This window comes from Lissotriton helveticus, chromosome 12 (assembly GCF_964261635.1).
Source record: "Lissotriton helveticus chromosome 12, aLisHel1.1, whole genome shotgun sequence".
NCBI lineage: Eukaryota > Metazoa > Chordata > Amphibia > Caudata > Salamandridae > Lissotriton > Lissotriton helveticus.
The window spans coordinates 197,828,755-197,848,606 of NC_136073.1; the positions used below are offsets into that span (position 1 = coordinate 197,828,755).

At 48.1% G+C, this 19,852-nt stretch overlaps 2 protein-coding genes across 4 annotated transcripts in view; one reads left to right on the forward strand and one right to left on the reverse strand.

The window, feature by feature from the left end:
• Positions 1–16,070, reverse strand: part of EMC8 (ER membrane protein complex subunit 8) — a 109,881-nt gene extending 93,811 nt beyond the window's left edge. Inside the window, exon 1 of the mRNA XM_078670328.1 lies at positions 15,097–16,070. Coding sequence (XP_078526454.1) covers positions 15,097–15,300 — 204 coding nt within the window. The 5' untranslated portion in view covers positions 15,301–16,070. The remainder of the gene's footprint in view (positions 1–15,096) is intronic.
• A 516-nt stretch (positions 16,071–16,586) lies between these two features.
• The window catches only part of COX4I1 (cytochrome c oxidase subunit 4I1), a 39,315-nt gene continuing 36,049 nt past the window's right edge, over positions 16,587–19,852 (forward strand). The window contains exons 1-2 of one of the 3 annotated variants that reach the window (XM_078671036.1): positions 16,587–16,697; positions 18,626–18,699. In XM_078671036.1, the coding sequence (XP_078527162.1) occupies positions 18,627–18,699 (73 nt within the window). In that variant the 5' untranslated portion in view covers positions 16,587–16,697; position 18,626. Of the gene's footprint in view, positions 18,303–18,625; positions 18,700–19,852 lie in introns of all 3 variants that reach the window. The other 2 variants (XM_078671035.1, XM_078671037.1) reach the window with 2 other exon arrangements.

The following is a 19,852-nucleotide window of genomic DNA, read 5'->3' on the forward strand; positions in this document are numbered from 1 at the left end:
GCGCGTCTCTCAGCGCGTCAGGAAGGCGGGGCTGCTGCCAGCGGGGTCTGCTTCTGCTCTCGGCTTCGGCAAGTGTGGCTGCTCCGTCTTGTCACCACGCGTGTGTTTGCATAGGGCAAGGTCGGCAATATTTATACCTTAAAGGTGCCGGGATTGACGTAAGGATGGACATAGGTACGTCAATAAAGATGTCATACGACTTGCTCGTTAGCACATTCTTTACTAAAGTTCTCTGTGAAATCAAAACAATGGCCGCACGGATTATCCAGGTTGTCATAGGTTTGATTTGTTATGAGAACGTCGTATGCCTTATCAGGGGCTGGAGGAATGTCGCTTGTCTAATTAGATCTCAAGCGTTATGACCTAATCAGATAACACGTTCCTGTGCCGTAGTGTGACTGCGTCAGATAACGGTATCTGCATCATGGGGGTTTTCTTGCCTCATGGGCTGACTGTTAGTTAACTTGATAGTTAGTTTAACCAGAATAGGGTCAGGAATAGGGGGACTGATTCAGAACCTATAGAAATACACGACAACAGCACCACTCAGCACCACCACAGCACCACCACAGCATCACTCAGCACCACCACAGCACCACTCAGCATCACCACAGCATCACTCAGCACCCCCACAACGTCACTCAGCACCCCCACAGCGTCACTCAGCACCCCCACAGCGTCACTCAGCACCCCCACAGCGTCACTCAGCACCCCCACAGCACCACTCATCACCACCACAGCATCACTCAGCACCACCACAGCATAACTCAGCACCACCACAGCACCACTCAGCACCATCACAGCATCACTCAGCGCAACCCCAGCATCACTCAGCGCAACCCCAGCATCACTCAGCACCACCAGAGCACCACTCAGCGTCACTCAGCACCACCAGAGCACCACTCAGCGTCACTCAGCACCACCACAGCATCACTCAGCACCACCACAGCGTCACTCAGCACCACCACAGCATCACTCAGCACCACCACAGCACCACTCAGCACCACCACAGCATCACTCAGCACCACCACAGCATCACTCAACACCACCACAGCATCACTCAACACCACCACAGCATCACTCAGCACCACCACAGCATCACTCAGCATCAACACAGCATCCCTCAGCACCAAGACATCATCCCTCAGCACCAACACAGCATCCCTCAGCACCACCACAGCATCCCTCAGCACCACCACAGCACCACTCAGCACCACCACAGCACCACTCAGCACCACCACAGCACCACTCAGCACCACCACAGCACCACTCAGCGCAACGACAGCATCACTCAGCGCAACCACAGCATAACCCAGCGTAACCACAGCATCACCCAGCGCAACCACAGCATCACCCAGCGCAACCACAGCATCACTCAGCACCACCACAGCATCACTCAGCACCACCACAGCATCACTCAGCACCACCACAGCATCACTCAGCACCACCACAGCATCACTCAGCACCTCCACAGCATCACTCAGCACCTCCACAGCATCACTCAGCACCTCCACAGCATCACTCAGCACCTCCACAGCATCACTCAGCACCTCCACAGCATCACTAGTTCAAATATGTTCTCTCAATGTTTGAAGCTTTATTGCAAATGTCACAATTTTTTTTTAATATTTCACTTCTGTTCTTGGATTTTAGTCACTGAACATAATCTTCACAACAGAATTTTACAAAAGTTTAAGCTATTGCCATTAAAAATTACAATCACTTTTATTTAAGTATTAATTATTTAAAAAAATTAAAAGCCAATGTTAATTGTAATATCAATACATCTAAGTCAAGTCAATACAAAACATGTGACATTACAAATACTAAAAGCGTCACATATGCTAAAGTTAAAAGTATTGGCATTGTAAATCACAAAACATAAATATAAAATGTCATTTACAAAACCAATAGCTCCAACTTTCCTACTGCGAGACCTATTGGCAACGCCAGTGCTTGTTTTGTATTTGTTACCCCAAATGGGACGGGTATGCCCAGACGTGGGTCCCGTGCTCTCCATGCCACTGGAGTCAAGCTATCCTGGCTGATGAGGGCTGAAAGTCCGAAACCAGTCCTAGGATGCTAGTTTCCCCGTCCAGGGAGGACCTGGCCTGGCAGTTCGGGCTGGACTGTTCCCATTGGGCCCAGAGCCAAGACTGATTTGCATATGGCTAGGTCCAAACTGGAATGGCATGGAAAGCAAAACAAGCATTGGCATAGCCAATAGGTCTCGCCTTTGGGCCATTATAAGTGTTTAGCCATGCAACAGTTGATGTTGCACCAAGAATATTGTGCTGCATAATGAAATACTTACAAGGTCCCAAAGGCAAGACCTATTGGCTGTGCCAATGCTTGGTCTTTACTGTGGCTACGTATGGTAGAAGTCAGCAACTGCTGACACCAGTGCTTGATAGAGACAGCTGTGCCCTAGTAAAATGGCACTGTAGTCAGCCTGGTCTTTGTCTATTTTCTTATATTTTCATAAGTTAGCCTGGGACGCATGCAACACCCAACATGTTATACCGTTTACACAGGAAACAACAAAATGTACCCAGCTACATTCCTAATCATGTCACTGTTTCTAGGTTGCACAGGTTACTCTGAAATCGGAAACAAAGGCAAAGCTGGACTTGCGATAAACTGTAACTCACAGTGGCACACAAAACAGAAAATGCGGCAATGACATTTCACATATAAGCACATTTCAAACACTGAAATGTCACACAAGCAAACTGGAAACTAGGCGGCTATGGAAGAAAGTTTAGACAGGTGGAGGAAGGAGCGGGGAGGAAGATGGGGAAGTGGGGGAAGGGAGAGGGTAGATAGATGGAGGAGACAAGAGATAAGCGGAGACTGGAAATGGGGGAGGAGGCAAACGAGAGAAAAAGAAATGCAGAAAACGTGACAATGGGAGAGTTGAGACACGCTGATGCGGTGTAAAGGGAAAACATTTGCAAGGAGAGGTGGAATTTTTAACGGGCATCAGAAGCAAAAAAAAGACGCTGCGAGGCAAAGGGAGAAAGGGACGCGGGACAGCTAGAGAAAAGAAGAAACGGGTAAAACAAGACGGAGGGCATTGCTGTGGGGAGGGGGGAGGAGAAATGCGACACGGCGGGCAGGGGAGGGGGCTGAGCGGGGAGAGCGGCATGAGGGTGTGAAGCAGCAGGGGCCTGAGACGAGCCGCCTTTGATGTGGTAATGCGAGGCAGGCAGGCAGGCAGCTGGTGGCATTGTGCACGCGCTTTTTAGGGCTTGCGCAATGACCTAAAAAGCACATGCACTGCAACAAATCGCCAGTGGAATCGCCAGTTAGGTAAACTCTCGATAAGCCCCTATATATCTCGCTCCCGCTCAATGCGCATGCGCATTGAGATAGGTCGCTCGACCTAAAAACGATGGATTTAGGCCCAGATCTCTGTACTGGGGTGAAAGTATAACATTGTTCTGCATTCTGTCCATCAATTTTTCTTTTTGCATAGAAAAAATGAAAGCAGGAAAAACACATTTTGCTGAACTACTGTCAAATTTCAGGTACCATTTCTTTGCAGCATCATTTAGTAACATGTGTTGATGCATGCTAGTATTTCCCAAAAATATTCATAATGGAAAATCTGTGTAACCAGTTTCAAAAAGATTATGAGAAACAAAAATATACATGCATTGGCACAGCCAGTAGGTCTGAAATTGGTGGTCAGCTTTTTAGTTTTGTCAATGTGTGACTTGTTTTGACATGGCTTTTGTAAAACCTTATTGGGGTGGGAACTGACGGGCCCTCACTATTATAACAAACATTGCTTTTTTTGGTCTCAATAAGCACACATTGCCACAGTAGGTACTGGCACTGAACAAAACTACTTTGTGTGCCAATATGCTCCTTGTGAAAGAGCAGAATGCTGTCACTCACAGTGAACGATTCAGAAAAGGGGGTGGTGATGAACAGAGTGTCTGAATTAAGCAGACCACTCTTACCCAGTCCAAAGATCAGGGCTTGATCCATCACCGTTATTTAGCTCACTGCCCCATCCCAGCTCAGAACCTGGCTATATGCAAATTAGTCTGTCCCTGGCCCAGTGCATCATGGGAACAGGGCAGACCAAACTACCAAGCCAATTCTTCACCAGAAAGGAGACAAGCTACCGGGGACCGGTTTCTGGCATTTCAGCCTCGTCGGCCCGGCTTGCTTGAATCCTGATGGAGCAGTGAGCAAGGGACTCATGTCTGAGTATACCCTGCCACACCTGTAGTGGCCAAAAACGATTCAGAAAAGGGGGTGGTGATGAACAGAGTGTCTGAATTAAGCAGACCACTCTTACCCAGTCCAAAGATCAGGGCTTGATCCATCACCGTTATTTAGCTCACTGCCCCATCCCAGCTCAGAACCTGGCTATATGCAAATTAGTCTGTCCCTGGCCCAGTGCATCATGGGAACAGGGCAGACCAAACTACCAAGCCAATTCTTCACCAGAAAGGAGACAAGCTACCGGGGACCGGTTTCTGGCATTTCAGCCTCGTCGGCCCCGCTTGCTTGAATCCTGATGGAGCAGTGAGCAAGGGACTCATGTCTGAGTATACCCTGCCACACCTGTGGTGGCCAAAAACGATTCAGAAAAGGAGGTGGTGATGAACAGAGTGTCTGAATTAAGCAGACCACTCTTACCCAGTCCAAAGATCAGGGCTTGATCCATCACCGTTATTTAGCTCACTGCCCCATCCCAGCTCAGAACCTGGCTATATGCAAATTAGTCTGTCCCTGGCCCAGTGCATCATGGGAACAGGGCAGACCAAACTACCAAGCCAATTCTTCACCAGAAAGGAGACAAGCTACCGGGGACCGGTTTCTGGCATTTCAGCCTCGTCGGCCCGGCTTGCTTGAATCCTGATGGAGCAGTGAGCAAGGGACTCATGTCTGAGTATACCCTGCCACACCTGTAGTGGCCAAAAACGATTCAGAAAAGGGGGTGGTGATGAACAGAGTGTCTGAATTAAGCAGACCACTCTTACCCAGTCCAAAGATCAGGGCTTGATCCATCACCGTTATTTAGCTCACTGCCCCATCCCAGCTCAGAACCTGGCTATATGCAAATTAGTCTGTCCCTGGCCCAGTGCATCATGGGAACAGGGCAGACCAAACTACCAAGCCAATTCTTCACCAGAAAGGAGACAAGCTACCGGGGGCCGGTTTCTGGCATTTCAGCCTCGTCGGCCCGGCTTGCTTGAATCCTGATGGAGCAGTGAGCAAGGGACTCATGTCTGAGTATACCCTGCCACACCTGTAGTGGCCAAAAACGATTCAGAAAAGGGGGTGGTGATGAACAGAGTGTCTGAATTAAGCAGACCACTCTTACCCAGTCCAAAGATCAGGACTTGATCCATCACCGTTATTTAGCTCACTGCCCCATCCCAGCTCAGAACCTGGCTATATGCAAATTAGTCTGTCCCTGGCTGTTGGACTTGGGCCTTAGGGCAGGTTCACCCCTAATCTTTTTGCTTTTATTTGTGACCCTGTGTAGTGATTTTTGGGTCTCTGCGCACTTTTTCCCTGTGTCCCAGAGTAAAGTACGTGCGTGTAGTATGGCTGGCCTGCCCTCCCATAGGAATGCATGGGGAATGTGTGTGTCCATGTTAGTTCCTGATGTGCGGGGAGTGCAGGCACGAGTTTGGTATGTGTGTACTCGTGAGAGCGAATGCTGCAAGATGGTGTCTGCGGCATGTATGTGTCTAGAAGGGAAGTGCTACTTCTGGACATTGATGTATGTGTGCAGTGAGTGTGATTGGCTGGAGCTGGCTGGCATGCCAGGCTCCAGGAAGTCTGGATGGGTCTGCCCGGTGGTGAGTGTGAGATCAGCATGAGTGATGTGTGGGAGGAGTAGATCTGTGTCCTGGATGGGCTGGGTTTTTCCCCACACAATGCTGGCTCCGCCCCCCTGTGGTTCGTCTAACGACCCAAGCCTCCCCAGTGAATGAAAGGGGTGGTTGGGCCATCAAGGGTACTCCCAAGCCAGCTGCAACTGGTTTCCCCCCACCCTGCACCCTGAAGACAAAGGAATTTATGGTATAAAAATGGGGCTGTGTCCCCACAGAATCTGTTCTACTTTTGGATCCTTGCCAGAGGGGGCTATTGCTGCTGCTGGGGCCAGGAGGACCGCCACTTGGACTGTCTCCCTGCCTTGAGACCCAGTGTGCTGGCTCTGGCCCTGCCTTGCCCCCCCTGCCTGCCTCCAGACCCTGCTGGAGCCTTTGCTTCACTCTTAGCGCTTGGGAGCGCTTATTTGCCCACTAGCGCTGTGGAGCGTTATTCCTTTTCCTCCTAGCGCTGGGTGCGCTTTATTTTGATTCTAGCGCTTTGGAGCGCTTTGCCAGGCCGAGCGAGTGCCTACCTCGCTTTCTATTTTTATTTGAGGCCGGTGCCCACCCGGCATTGCCCCGTTTCATTGAATTTGAGCGGCTGCCCAGGCCGCATTTGCCCGGGGAATCACCGCCGCAGCCCGGAGGAAGCAGCACCCGCCTTCAGGCCCAGGCCGCGCTGGGATTGGCCCAGCCGGCCGAGCCCCTTCCGCGTCATCGCGGGGGAGGAGGAGATCGCCGGAAAGCAGGAAGCAGCCTGCCGGGGCTCCGGAGCGAGGAGAGAAGCGCCGCCGGCGAGGCCTCGAGGGTGGAGAGAGGAGCCCCGCAAAGAGACCGGCAGCAAGTGCTTCCCCGCTCCAGCGAGGACCCGGTGAGTGCGAGGCTGATTCATTGTGTGCAGAGCGGCCCCGGTTGACAGCGGGCCGCTCCGCAGGAAGGGAGGGGGCATCCCTTGAAGATTGGAGCCACGAGGCTCCGTGGGGCATTATTTGAGTCTGAGTCCCCCGTGAGGGACTCCAACGTGCCTATATTGATTTAGAGCCCTGGGAGAGGCTCTGGGGGCATTTCATTTGTTTAGAGCGCTGAAGCTCTTAGGTGCCAGCCACCTGTGTTCTTGAGCCCACGAGGCTCCAACGCCCGCAGTTGTTCTTCGAGCCAAAGAAGGCTCACAGCGCCCCCATTTGTTCTAGAGCCCCAGAGAGGCTCTTGGGTGCCAATCATTGTTCTTGAGCCCACGTGGCTCCAACGTTTTGCCTACCTGCTATTTACAACTGTCCAGCACTTAGTGAACAGTTGCTACGTTTAGGCTTTGTTCTGTGCTGGCTGCGCAGCCTCCCCTGACATTGAGACTCAGGGCATTCCAGCCCTTGCGAGGCCAGCTGGCCTGAGGGACCTTTCTAGTGTTGTGCCATGTGCACCCTGCGCAATTTATGATTCCTGCTTATTTGATTTCTGCGCAAATGTTCTACCTGCACCTCTGAATGTGTTTTAATGTTTCATGTGCAATTGTTTGTTATTACCTTTGCTAAAAGTGACCTGCTTAGGTAATTGTTTATGTTTTATCCCCTTTGCTAAAAGTGACCTGATTAGAGGATTGTTTATGTCATTACCTTTGCTAAAAGTGACCTGCTTAGGTAATGCCTTGTGCTTTTATTTCCCTTTGCTAAAAGTGACCTGCTTAGAGGAATGTTGATGTTTTATTGCCTTTGCTAAAAGTGACTTGCCTAGGTGATTATTTTAGGTTTCCTTCCCTTTGCTAAATGTGACTTGCTTAGGTGATAGGTTTTCCTTCCATAGGTCCTGATGATAAGGTCCTAGTCCCTGCGTGATTTCCCTACAGTGTTTAGGGTGGCGTAGGAGGTATTTACTCTTTACCAGTAGTTACTGGTTGTATGCTACATTTTCTATTTCTGTGTTACAGTCATTATATGTTGATGTGCTAAAGTGTTATACCTACAAGTATTATTTCTAACAAGTGCATACCCCTGACAGTGGTCCAGGTGGCCCTGTCCTGTACATAATCCCTTGTAAATCTTGCCCGTGCCTGTTGGCACATTGTAAAGTTGTGTGTTATCTAATGTGTTTTTACTATAATACAAAGGCTATTTTTGATATAACCTTGTGTGGAGTTTCCTTTGTGGTGGGCCTAGGGTGTTGTCGCTGGGGTGCGCGCGCAAACGCTTTACACATCGCCTTCGAGATTAGCCTTGCTGCTCGCGCCACGTTACCTAGAGGGTGAGCGGGGGTTATCTTGGTGTGTGACTCCCTTGCCCTGACCTTAGAAATGGTGGTCTCTGACTGACCTTGGCGCAAGCCTTGGCCAGCCAGAGGTCCCGTTTCTAACACTGGCCCAGTGCATCATGGGAACAGGGCAGACCAAACTACCAAGCCAATTCTTCACCAGAAAGGAGACAAGCTACCGGGGACCGGTTTCTGGCATTTCAGCCTCGTCGGCCCGGCTTGCTTGAATCCTGATGGAGCAGTGAGCAAGGGACTCATGTCTGAGTATACCCTGCCACACCTGTAGTGGCCAAAAACGATTCAGAAAAGGGGGTGGTGATGAACAGAGTGTCTGAATTAGGCAGACCACTCTTACCCAGTCCAAAGATCAGGGCTTGATCCATCACCGTTATTTAGCTCACTGCCCAGTCCCAGCTCAGAACCTGGCTATATGGATTCAAGCAAGCCGGGCCGACGAGGCTGAAATGCCAGAAACCGGTCCCAGGTAGCTTATTTCCTTCCCAGTATAAGAATTGGCTTGGTAGTTTGGTTTGCCCTGTTCCCATCATGCACTGGGACAGGAACAGACTAATTTGCATATAGCCAAGTTCTAAGCTGGGATGGTGCAGTGAGCTAAAAAACAGTGATGGGTCAAGCCCTGATCTTTGGACTGGGTAAGAGTGGTCTGCTTAATTCAGGCACTCTGTTCATCACCACCCCCTTTTCTGAATCATTTTGTCCACCATAAGCGTGGAAGGGTATACTCAGATGTGAGTCCCTTGCTCATTGCACCATCAGGATTCAAGCAAGCCGGGCCGACGAGGCTGAAATGCCAGAAACCGGTCCCCGGTAGCTTGTTTCCTTCCCAGTATAAGAATTGGCTTGGTAGTTTGGTTTGCCCTGTTCCCATCATGCACTGGGACAGGAACAGACTAATTTGCATATAGCCATGTTCTGAGCTGGGATGGTGCAGTGAGCTAAAAAACGGTGATGGATCAAGCCCTGATATTTGGACTGGGTAAGAGTGGTCTGCTTAATTCAGGCACTCTGTTCATCACCACCCCCTTTTCTGAATCATTTTGTCCACCATAAGCGTGGAAGGGTATACTCAGATGTGAGTCCCTTGCTCATTGCACCATCAGGATTCAAGCAAGCCGGGCCGACGAGGCTGAAATGCCAGAAACCGGTCCCCGGTAGCTTGTTTCCTTCCCAGTATAAGAAATGGCTTGGTAGTTTGGTTTGCCCTGTTCCCATCATGCACTGGGACAGGAACAGACTAATTTGCATATAGCCAAGTTCTGAGCTGGGATGGTGCAGTGAGCTAAAAAACGGTGATGGATCAAGCCCTGATCTTTGGACTGGGTAAGAGTGGTCTGCTTAATTCAGGCACTCTGTTCATCACCACCCCCTTTTCTGAATCATTTTGTCCACCATAAGCGTGGAAGGGTATACTCAGATGTGAGTCCCTTGCTCATTGCACCATCAGGATTCAAGCAAGCCGGGCCGACGAGGCTGAAATGCCAGAAACCGGTCCCCGGTAGCTTGTTTCCTTCCCAGTATAAGAAATGGCTTGGTAGTTTGGTTTGCCCTGTTCCCATCATGCACTGGGACAGGAACAGACTAATTTGCATATAGCCAAGTTCTGAGCTGGGATGGTGCAGTGAGCTAAAAAACGGTGATGGATCAAGCCCTGATCTTTGGACTGGGTAAGAGTGGTCTGCTTAATTCAGGCACTCTGTTCATCACCACCCCCTTTTCTGAATCATTTTGTCCACCATAAGCGTGGAAGGGTATACTCAGATGTGAGTCCCTTGCTCATTGCACCATCAGGATTCAAGCAAGCCGGGCCGACGAGGCTGAAATGCCAGAAACCGGTCCCCGGTAGCTTGTTTTCTTCCCAGTATAAGAATTGGCTTGGTAGTTTGGTTTGCCCTGTTCCCATCATGCACTGGGACAGGAACAGACTAATTTGCATATAGCCAAGTTCTGAGCTGGGATGGTGCAGTGAGCTAAAAAACGGTGATGGATCAAGCCCTGATCTTTGGACTGGGTAAGAGTGGTCTGCTTAATTCAGGCACTCTGTTCATCACCACCCCCTTTTCTGGGTCACTCACAGTGAAGCCAGCCGATACATATAGAGAGAGAGACAGAATTTTAATAAACACAAAAGGTCACAGTCAACGCTAGACCAAATTAGGGGTTCCATTATTAAAGAAAGTCTCAAAAGTGCACACATGGTATATGTCCTTGCATTAAGTGCACCTATACGGTTTTCGTGAATTCCCAAGAATGTACAGAAGTAGTACAAGAAATAGTACTCCTAGAAAATATCTGTAAACTGCATTTTAGCATGAGAAAATATGCATGTGTAGATTTGCTCATGTGAAAATCTGAGTTTTTGCAAGTTCACTTTCCCTCCAACCACTTTTCTCCCAACTCCTGAAGAAGGCTTACATACGCCTTTGTCAGGAGTAAATTTCCAACATTTCTCAGTATGGGAAAAGATTTGAGAAGAGTTGTTGAAAACCCTTAAAACGTGTAGGTTAGTAGGTTTATACAGACGCAAAAGGGCATTCTAACCCTGGAACTATTGTTTACCACAACCTTCAACAGCAGTATGTAGATCTGCGGAAACGTGGGAACATAAGGGGATTGCAAGTATTTAAACACTACTATGGTATAAGCCCTGGCATAATCAGAGAGGCTATATGAGAGCTCTTACATAATGAAAATGCTGCCATGATTTGTCACTGCACTACATGGCACCAAAGGGGCAAGTGGATTTTATTCCAGAACAAGTAAATGTATGAAGCAACCTGCCCCATGGACAAGTAGATATTTTATTAATTCCACACCCCTGCAGTAGTAAAGTATAAAAGGATTTGTCAGTTTGTAATACCTTTACATGGGTAATCCATAACAGCCATGGCTGTGATGGCCGTAGCACCAAGGTAATAATGTTAGTAATACATCTACTTAACCCCACCTGATTCATCACTCAACATCAGATTTAAATATAATTTGGAAATTCATCGATTTTTCTCTAAACATCAGCTACTGAGTTCTGAAAATATACACATTGTCATCTTTAATATACACTTTTTCATTTTGATACACATATATTAATTCAGCCAAGCAAAAGTTTCCAGTTCATTCAGGTGGGTTGCACACAGGAGAGCTACTTACAAGTGTTGTAATACTGGCAGTAGCTCACTAGCTACTCGTTGGAGAAGCGTGCCATAGTACATCATTCACACTGCACACAACCTCCCAGTTGAACAAAGAGAACATTACAAAAAGGGAATAGCCATGAGTGGATACCGATGCACAAACTGTTGCATAAATAAATATTTAGAACATACAATTTGAAGCATTATCTTGTGTCTAGGTTAGAAGGAACTCGTCTTTTGAGCTACTTTGTACAATTCAGCTGAAGTGGTTTCAATTGTACTAAACTGATCACTGACTTGTCATAAGATCTCTAATAAAGCAGAGTGTGGCTGGCAGCATTCTCCTTACACAAAGTCTTCTGTTGGATGCTGAACCTAGCTAGATCGTTTTTAGAATACTGAGCAAGATCATACCTTTTTTACTTAAGTAACTACCTAGGAAAACCAAGCCCCTCATGTATGCATTTTATCCCCATTTTATCAAATCAAACTGATTTCCGAACTCCTGCACAAAATAAACCCAAGCAGTGAAAGCCCGGGTTTCCTCCGACACTGCCCTGTGGTTAAATGATTGTGATCTTTTAATTTGGCTTGCATGTTTTCTTTAGGCAATTTTTGTACTGTAAGCATAGTGTTTTACAGATTTATACTATTTTTGCTAGTCAAATTACTACTGTAATGGTAATTATACATACTGCATTAATCTTATACATAGAAAACACCAAGAATGTGCCTTTGATTAAATTGTTCATGGCAGAGTTTCTGAATCCTTCTGGCCTTACCGCGATACGGAGGATCAACCCTTATTGGTAGAATAGACACGATGATAAGACATTTCCTACTTAACAGTGTGTTGCAAACTTCTGCTATGTGCAATTACAGCGACATCAGTGCTCTGGTCTATCAGTTTGATGATGTAGGCGAGGATTTTTATTTCTGATTTTGGGATTAGGGTCTGCAATGTTAACTACTGATCATAGATCATAATGCCAGAGTAATAGCTGTTTCCAAAGCTTTATGACAAGGCTCTTAGTGTTCGAAGTTGCTACTCTGCTATGGCTAGGTCCTATGCCTTTAACACTTCTCCCCATGATTCTGTGTCCCCAGTCCCATTGTTTCATTTCCTAACATATACTGCACTGGTCCGTAGGATAAGTTCACTAGATCTAGGCGAAGAAACTTCCGTTTCTGGGATCCTAGAGTTCTTTGCTAGGCGTTTGGAACTGCATGAAGGGGGGGGTCTCTGTAATTTCTTACATAGGGTTGCTATCAAGTTAGACATGGAGTGGTGTTAGTACTGCATGATCTCTACCTCCAAGTAACATTCAACTGACCTGCCACCTCGAAGACAACAACATCCTGGACCCGTCCCAATCCGGATTCAGACGAAACCACAGCACTGAGACAGCCCTCATCGCCGCCACAGACGACATCAGACGCCAACTGGACAACGCCGAAACATCAGCCCTCATCCTCCTGGACTTGTCAGCCGCATTCGACACGGTCTGCAACCGCACCCTAAAGACATGCCTCCAAAAAGCTGGAATCCAAGAGAAGGCCCTTGACTGGACCACGTCCTTCCTCTTCGGCAGAACCCAGAGCGTCCGCCTCCCACCTTTCCGGTCAGAAGCCACCAACATCATCTGCCGCGTCCCCCAGGGCTCATCCCTCAGCCCGACACTGTTCAACATCTACATGGCCCCCCTCGCACAAGTGGCCCGCCACCACAACCTCAACATCATCTCCTACGCCGACGACACCCAGCTCATCCTCTCCCTCACCAAGGACCCCCACACCGCCAAAACCAACATTCACGAGGGCATGAAGGCCATCGCCGACTGGATGATGAGCAGCCGTCTGAAACTGAACTCGGACAAGACGGAGGTCCTCATCCTCGGACCCACCCCCTCAGCCTGGGACGACTCCTGGTGGCCGACCGCTCTAGGGACAGCACCGACACCAACCGACCACGCACGCAACCTAGGATTCATCCTCGACTCCTCCCTCTCCATGTCCAAGCAAGTCAACGCCGTCTCCTCCTCCTGCTACAACACCCTGCGCTTGCTCCTCCAGATCTACAAATGGATCCCGACCGAAACAAGAAGAACAGTGACACAGGCCCTCGTCAGCAGCAGACTGGACTACGGCAACGCACTCTATGCAGGAATCCCAGCCAAACACCAACGGCGACTACAACGCATTCAAAACGCCTCCGCCCGACTGATCGTCAACGCCCCCCGCCGCAGCCACATCACCCTCCTCCTGAGAGACCTACACTGGCTCCCCATCGACAAGAGGATCACCTTCAAGCTCCTCACCCACACACACAAAGCACTCCACAACGCCGGACCAGCCTACCTGAACAGCAGACTCAGCTTCTCCACCCCCAACTCATCTTCCCTCTTGATTCCCCATCTGCTATTCCCAACTTTCAGGCAGTTATGTCCCACATCCTATCGTGGATGTGCCAAAATCAGCTTAAGCTGAATCCCGGAAAGACGGAGCTTCTTCTCCCTGGTAAGAGCTCTACCCACTGGGGTCCGCATTTTTGGCCGGCAGAACTCGGCCTTCCCCCCACCCCTGTGGCCTCGGTAAAAAGCCTAGGGATCACTATTGACTCCGGTCTCTCCCTCGGGCCCCAGGTGGGGACAGTTGTCTCCTCCTGCATGTTCCAGCTGCGCAGGATCAGGAAGGTGGCTTATCTCCTCACTCCTGAAGCTCTCCTGCAAGTAATCATGGCCCTTGTCCTCTCCCGCTTAGATTTTTGAATGCTATCTATCATGGTCTGCCCAAAACATCTCTCTGCAGACTACAATTCGTTCAGAATCAAGCGGCGAGATTGGCCTTTGGGATTCCGAAATGGCAATCCGCCAAACCCCTCCTTCTAAAACTGCACTGGCTCCCTGTCATCTCGAGGGCAGCCTTTAAGATCGGCTGCCTCACCTTTAAATCCTTATCTGGTTCCTGTCCTGTCTTTTTGAAATCTCTCATCAGGACTTACAGCCCCTCTCGGAACCTGAGATCCTCTCATCTGCACCTCTTACTCACTCCCCCTGTCAAACTCTGCAGATCCAGAGGCCGGAGATTTGCATTTCTGGCCCCCAAACTTTGGAATTTCTTCCCCCTCTCTCTCAAAACCTCCAATTCCCTTACCCTTTTCCGTAAATCCCTAAAAACTTGGCTCTTCCCTCAATCTGGCTAAACCCTCCCAGTCCCCCAGTAGTCTGCCAGCGCCAGGAAACCCATGGTGTCAGCGCGCTTTATAAATTCCCCTTACAATACAATACAATACAATACACCCCCACCCGCAAGCTCCGCTCCGCCAGCCTCGCCCATGTCCCCCGCATCCAACGCACGACCGCCGGTGGCAGATCCTTCTCTTACCTCGCCGCTAAAACCTGGAACACCCTCCCAAACCACCTACGCCAGACCCAAGACCTACTCGCCTTCAGAAGACCCCCCCCCCAGCGCCTTGAGACCCTCAGGTATGTAGCGCGCTTTACAAGTACGGGTATGTAGCGCGCTTTACAAGTACCATGATTGATTGATTGATTGGTTGGTTGGTTGCTTAATTTGCATCCAGCGTTGTGCTACGGTTGCTCTTATCAGCATGGGGAGTTCTTGTATAGGGGCATTTTCCCTAAGGGTCACTAAAGAGTTGGAATTCCTTGTCGCAGTGGAAGTGGTGATCTGTGGATTTTTAGAATAAAGCTAAGTTGTGCGTTTCATGGGTAATGGTAAAGAGTGTGTGGAAAAAACTGTGGAACAAAAACTGTAAACACTGATCAGGAGACTACGTCTACCAATTAAGTCCAGTAAATCATATAAAAAGTAAGCAATATAAAATATCTCATGATACGTACCAAAGTTAAGGCAACTTCAAGCATTGGTGCCAGGGCAATGGTGCCATGGAAAAGGGGGATGCAGTCCACAAATAGTACATGTTGGCCCTCTTTGCGCTTGTGTTTCTCTGCCACCAGAATGCCATTCACAGCGGAGTGTGGGTACTTGGCTCCATGCAACACTATTTTACAGTAGGCCTGGGTGGTAAGTTTAAACACGGTCATTCTCTATAATACACGATCCCAGGGATTTGGGGAAACGTTGGCACTTAGAACGGAAACAAAAGTGTCTATAAGGGACAACGTCAGGGTTCTGAGACTGACAAAGGGAGAAGCCGAAAGAGGCTGCACTTCAGAGCGGGGACAAACACCCGACAGTATAGATTTCAGTGCTGGGCCGGGTTCCTTTGTCACGGGCTGCCTAGCAGTCCTTTTGACGGAATTCACAGCGCAGCCAGTGGGTCGGCTTAGGTAGGCACTACAACATCACCGGAAAATGGGCTCTGGTGACCTGCACCTGAGAGCCGTGCCAGTCTTAGATCTACTACTTCAGACGTCTTGCTAGAACATTCTCCCCTTACCCGTAACGAGTCTCTTTGGGCGTAGATGGAGCCACCTGACCATGGAGGGCTGTCACTGGGTAGTATCTCTGGTCACTTTAAATTCCCCGCGCGACACCCCCTTAGGGCTGAGTAATAAACCCTACTGGTCAGGAGAGGCACTCACAAACCACCCTATGAACGTACACCCCTTTCACGATGCCACCGTAACGAACTACACTAGGCCTGGGTCTGTATCTGGTGCCAACTTCCCTCCCCCTCACCGGCACTGCACTGGCACTGCACTGAAGGGAAGAACGGCCGCAAAACACTCTTGTCGTAAACGGGGAAAAACATGTATCTTCACGACAGCCGTACGTATTATAAAAAAATAGAGCACAAGTAATATCATCCAAAAGGTAACGCGGTAGCCATCTTGAAAGAGGCAGATTCGGGAAAAGGTCAATGATCACCAACGCCAAATACGGCAACAGCAAGCGAAATAGTGTTACCAGTAGTCTAGCCTTTACCAGAACTGCGCGGAAGTAAATATATGTTTAAATTAAGTGCCCCACTAAAATGCGACATAAAAGCAGTAATATGTGGTTGTGATAAGAAAATATATTTTATGCAAAAGAGGAAATGTTTATTTTCGTACAAATAAGGAGCGAGTCTAGATGCAAGTAAGCAAGTAATATCTGTCTGCACTTGTAGTAATACAATGCTTTAAAATGCCCTTATTTAAAAAAAATATATATATATATATAGATTAGTAATACGTGGGTTTTGACAAATAGCTATGTTACTTAAAATGAAGTACTTTTGGATACATTATAATGGAGATATATGTGTGAACACCAGCAGCTGTAGTGTTTATTTAACAAAGTCAACCGAGTGTCTGTTACAGTAGTTTTTCTTTCACAGTGTCAGGGCTAAAGGTCCTCCGCTATCCCAGCATGCCACGCGCGCTTCCGACCTTCTCCTGCGGCAGAGTTGTCACCGCCTCGGTGGTTCCTGCCTTTGCCCTCTCTTTCTCCCCGTCCTTCCGGTTTGCTAAACTGTGCGGGCTGACGGCGGCAGCAGGTAGGATGGCGGTGCCTTCTCGCTCTACTGAGGCCATTCTGGTTGTTTCAGAGGTGCCCAAGATGGTCCAGTAAACCAGAGGATTACCGGATGCCTGCTACTGTGACCTTGAACATGGAGGCGGTGTGCTCATTCTGTATTGGTATTCCCAAAGATGTAGTGTGACTTCAAGGGCATGCGTCTACCCGGGTGATTTATTCTCGCTCGTGCTATGAACAGGGTAGCTTTAGGTGCGTTAACCTTGGAAGAGGCTAAAGCTGCCCTACATTATCCTTTTAGGAGTAGAACGGCACCCGTGAAATCGATCAGGCCGGCTTGGATTACTGATTCACCTACAGATTGAATTGGAGACTCGAGTGTGACCAGATTATCGCAAACCCAGATTCATGTGTCGCTTGTAATTTGAGCAGACTCCCTGCATAGATGCGTCTGAGACCCCCTGACCGTTCAATTGACGTAAGCAGGGCGTGCCAATAGGACCCGGTTCACTTCTTCTTTTCTTACATCACCTCGCTGAACTAGAGAGGAGCTAAGTACCTACCGACTTCTAGCCTCCACCGGACTGAGCAACAACAACGTACCGTGGTCTAGTGGCGATTAGCCATAGCCTACAACTTCTCAGAACTGAGTACTGACCCGACCAAGAGTATTCCTTTGAAACCGAATAGACAGGAAAATAAATATATTGAAGGTGATATCACTGTTTTTTTGAAAGGTTGAAATGAGCAAGACTTTGAAATATTAACGGTTTAGACGTCAATAGAGTATGAACGGTTTTCTGGAGCCAACCACAGAAGATTTCGCAGTGTTTGAGATGGTCATGGATTTATTCAGTTTTTTAGATCGTTTTTAAGTAGCAGGTTCATCGGGAGTGCATGATTACACCTTGAAGTGATGGCCATAACAGTTACTGAAATATACTGAAGTGAACGGAGCTTTTACACTTATGAGAAAAAAATAAACAACGATGCCGTGAATTTCCCATATAAGTTACTGTCTCGTTTTCGTTAAAAATACCTCTGGCGTTTGTCTGCATTCAAGTCTATAGACTAGTTCCTCCTCGAAAGATGGAGCTTGTGTCCAAAAAGTTTTAAACACTTTTTTTTTTTTAGAAATCTTAGTGGTACCAGTCAATGAAATGTTATACTACTGCTTGTAGAGCATTTGGATGCACGGTTTGTGCTAAGTTTGTAGAATGAGTTGTAGAATAATGGACATTTCTACGTGACTCCTGCTTGTAATGAATCGACTTTCTTTTAAATTGGTTTTTCACACCTACCGTAACACACTTTAGCCCAGCCGCTTTACAAGTACACTGCTGCTTTTGAAATCTGCCATTTATAAAAATCATAAACTTGGATGAGTCGTGGGTACTGATCTGTGTAGCTATATCTTAGTGACGTAAGCTCACCCATTCATAAGCCCAGCGCATATTTATCACGTCTTAAAGTATTCTAGCCTAAACGTATGCTTTAATTTAAAATCGGCTTAGCACAATTAGGCTGATTTTTTTCTTCTTCACTCGATGGCAATCCTAACAACGGGGAGCAAAGGGCAAATCGACAATATAAGGTCATTCCAAGGAGGACGTTTGCTAGGTTGCAGGTATTTTGTTTTGGCAATTCTTCCGTAACGGGAGAAAGCAATGTGTCTTTGTGAACATGACTTTATCCAAATACGGTTACTTTCTATGCAGTTTGTTTAATATTTTGCATGTAGTTCGCTGTACGCTGTCCCATTGTAGTAATTTTACCTTAATTATCAAGCTAATACTTGTTTAATAAAACGGCCTTATCGGCCCTTGTTCTTCAAGCGTATGTAAACTTTGGCGCTAGAGATGGGTAAACATTGAAGGTTTTGCTGAAATAACGGTATTAGCAGTGCTCGTCTGATTCTATAAAAGGCTAACCCCTGTTTTCTTGTTTTAGAATGCTGGCTTCTCGGGCACTTAGTTTGGTTGGCAAGCGAGCCCTTTCGACCTCTGTCTGTCTACGGGGTCATGGTGAGTACATTGTCAAGGAGAAACACTTAACACATTCAACTTATGTACTGTACGGGCTTGAGTGTTTCTGCACAAGTTATTTAATGCAAACGTCTTTTACACACTTATTTGTCTTTACTTCATTTTGACATGATGAAGCTGTGGTGTAGAAAACTATTTTCATCAGTAGTTTAGGAAACGCGATGCAATATATATTTGCAAATTATTGAACTAAAGATGATACAAGTTCCTTAATTGTTGCGTTCAGTTATCACCATGAGTTATTATTATTATTATTAGTTGACATTTATAGAGCACACTGACACCATGAGTTTCCTGGCGCTGTAGGACAGAGGTGAGATGCAGACTGGGACATTTTCAATGTTAGCAGGGTGGAGGGAAGAGGAAGGTTTTGAGCTGCTTCCTAAAATGAAGGAGGGAGCTGCTGGATTTAATGGTCAGAGGGAGGGGATTCCAGAGTTTTGGGACCAGGAAGGCAAACCTTCGTCCACCGAATTTGTTGGTTCGTGTTTTGGGCACGACAAGCTTTTGAAGGTGGGAAGGACATAGGTCGCGAGTAGGGCGATAAGGGTGGATGAGTGAGGTTATGAAGGCGGTGCTGGTGCCATGAAGTGCTCTGAACGTGAGGCAGCCCACCTTGAAGGCCGCTCTCTGCTCTATAGGCAGCCAGTGTAATTTGTGCAGCAGTGGTTTGGCCGATTGCCATTTGGGGGATTTGTGAATGAGGCGGGCTGCTTGGTTTTGGACTACCTGTAGGCGGTGAAGAAGTGTTTTGGGAAGGCCGTGTTGCCATTTGGGGGATTTGTGAATGAGGCGGGCTGCTTGGTTTTGGACTACCTGTAGGCGGTGAAGAAGTGTTTTGGGAAGGCCGTGGTAGAGGGAGTTGGAGAAGTCCAAGCGGGAGAGCACTAGGGAAACAATCACTTGGATTAGAGCAGCAGGGGTGAGTAGGTGACTGATTTTTCGGATCTTGCGGAGTTGGAAGGAGCAGGATGAAACCACAGAACCGACTTGAGATCGGAGGGAGAGTTCGGCGTCGATGGTCACGCCCAGGCTCTTTACAGTGTTCGCGGGAGTTGGTGGGGTGCCAAGTTCCGTGGGCCAGAAATGCGCCCCCCAGGCAGAGGGACTGGAGCCCGGGAGGAGGAGCTCT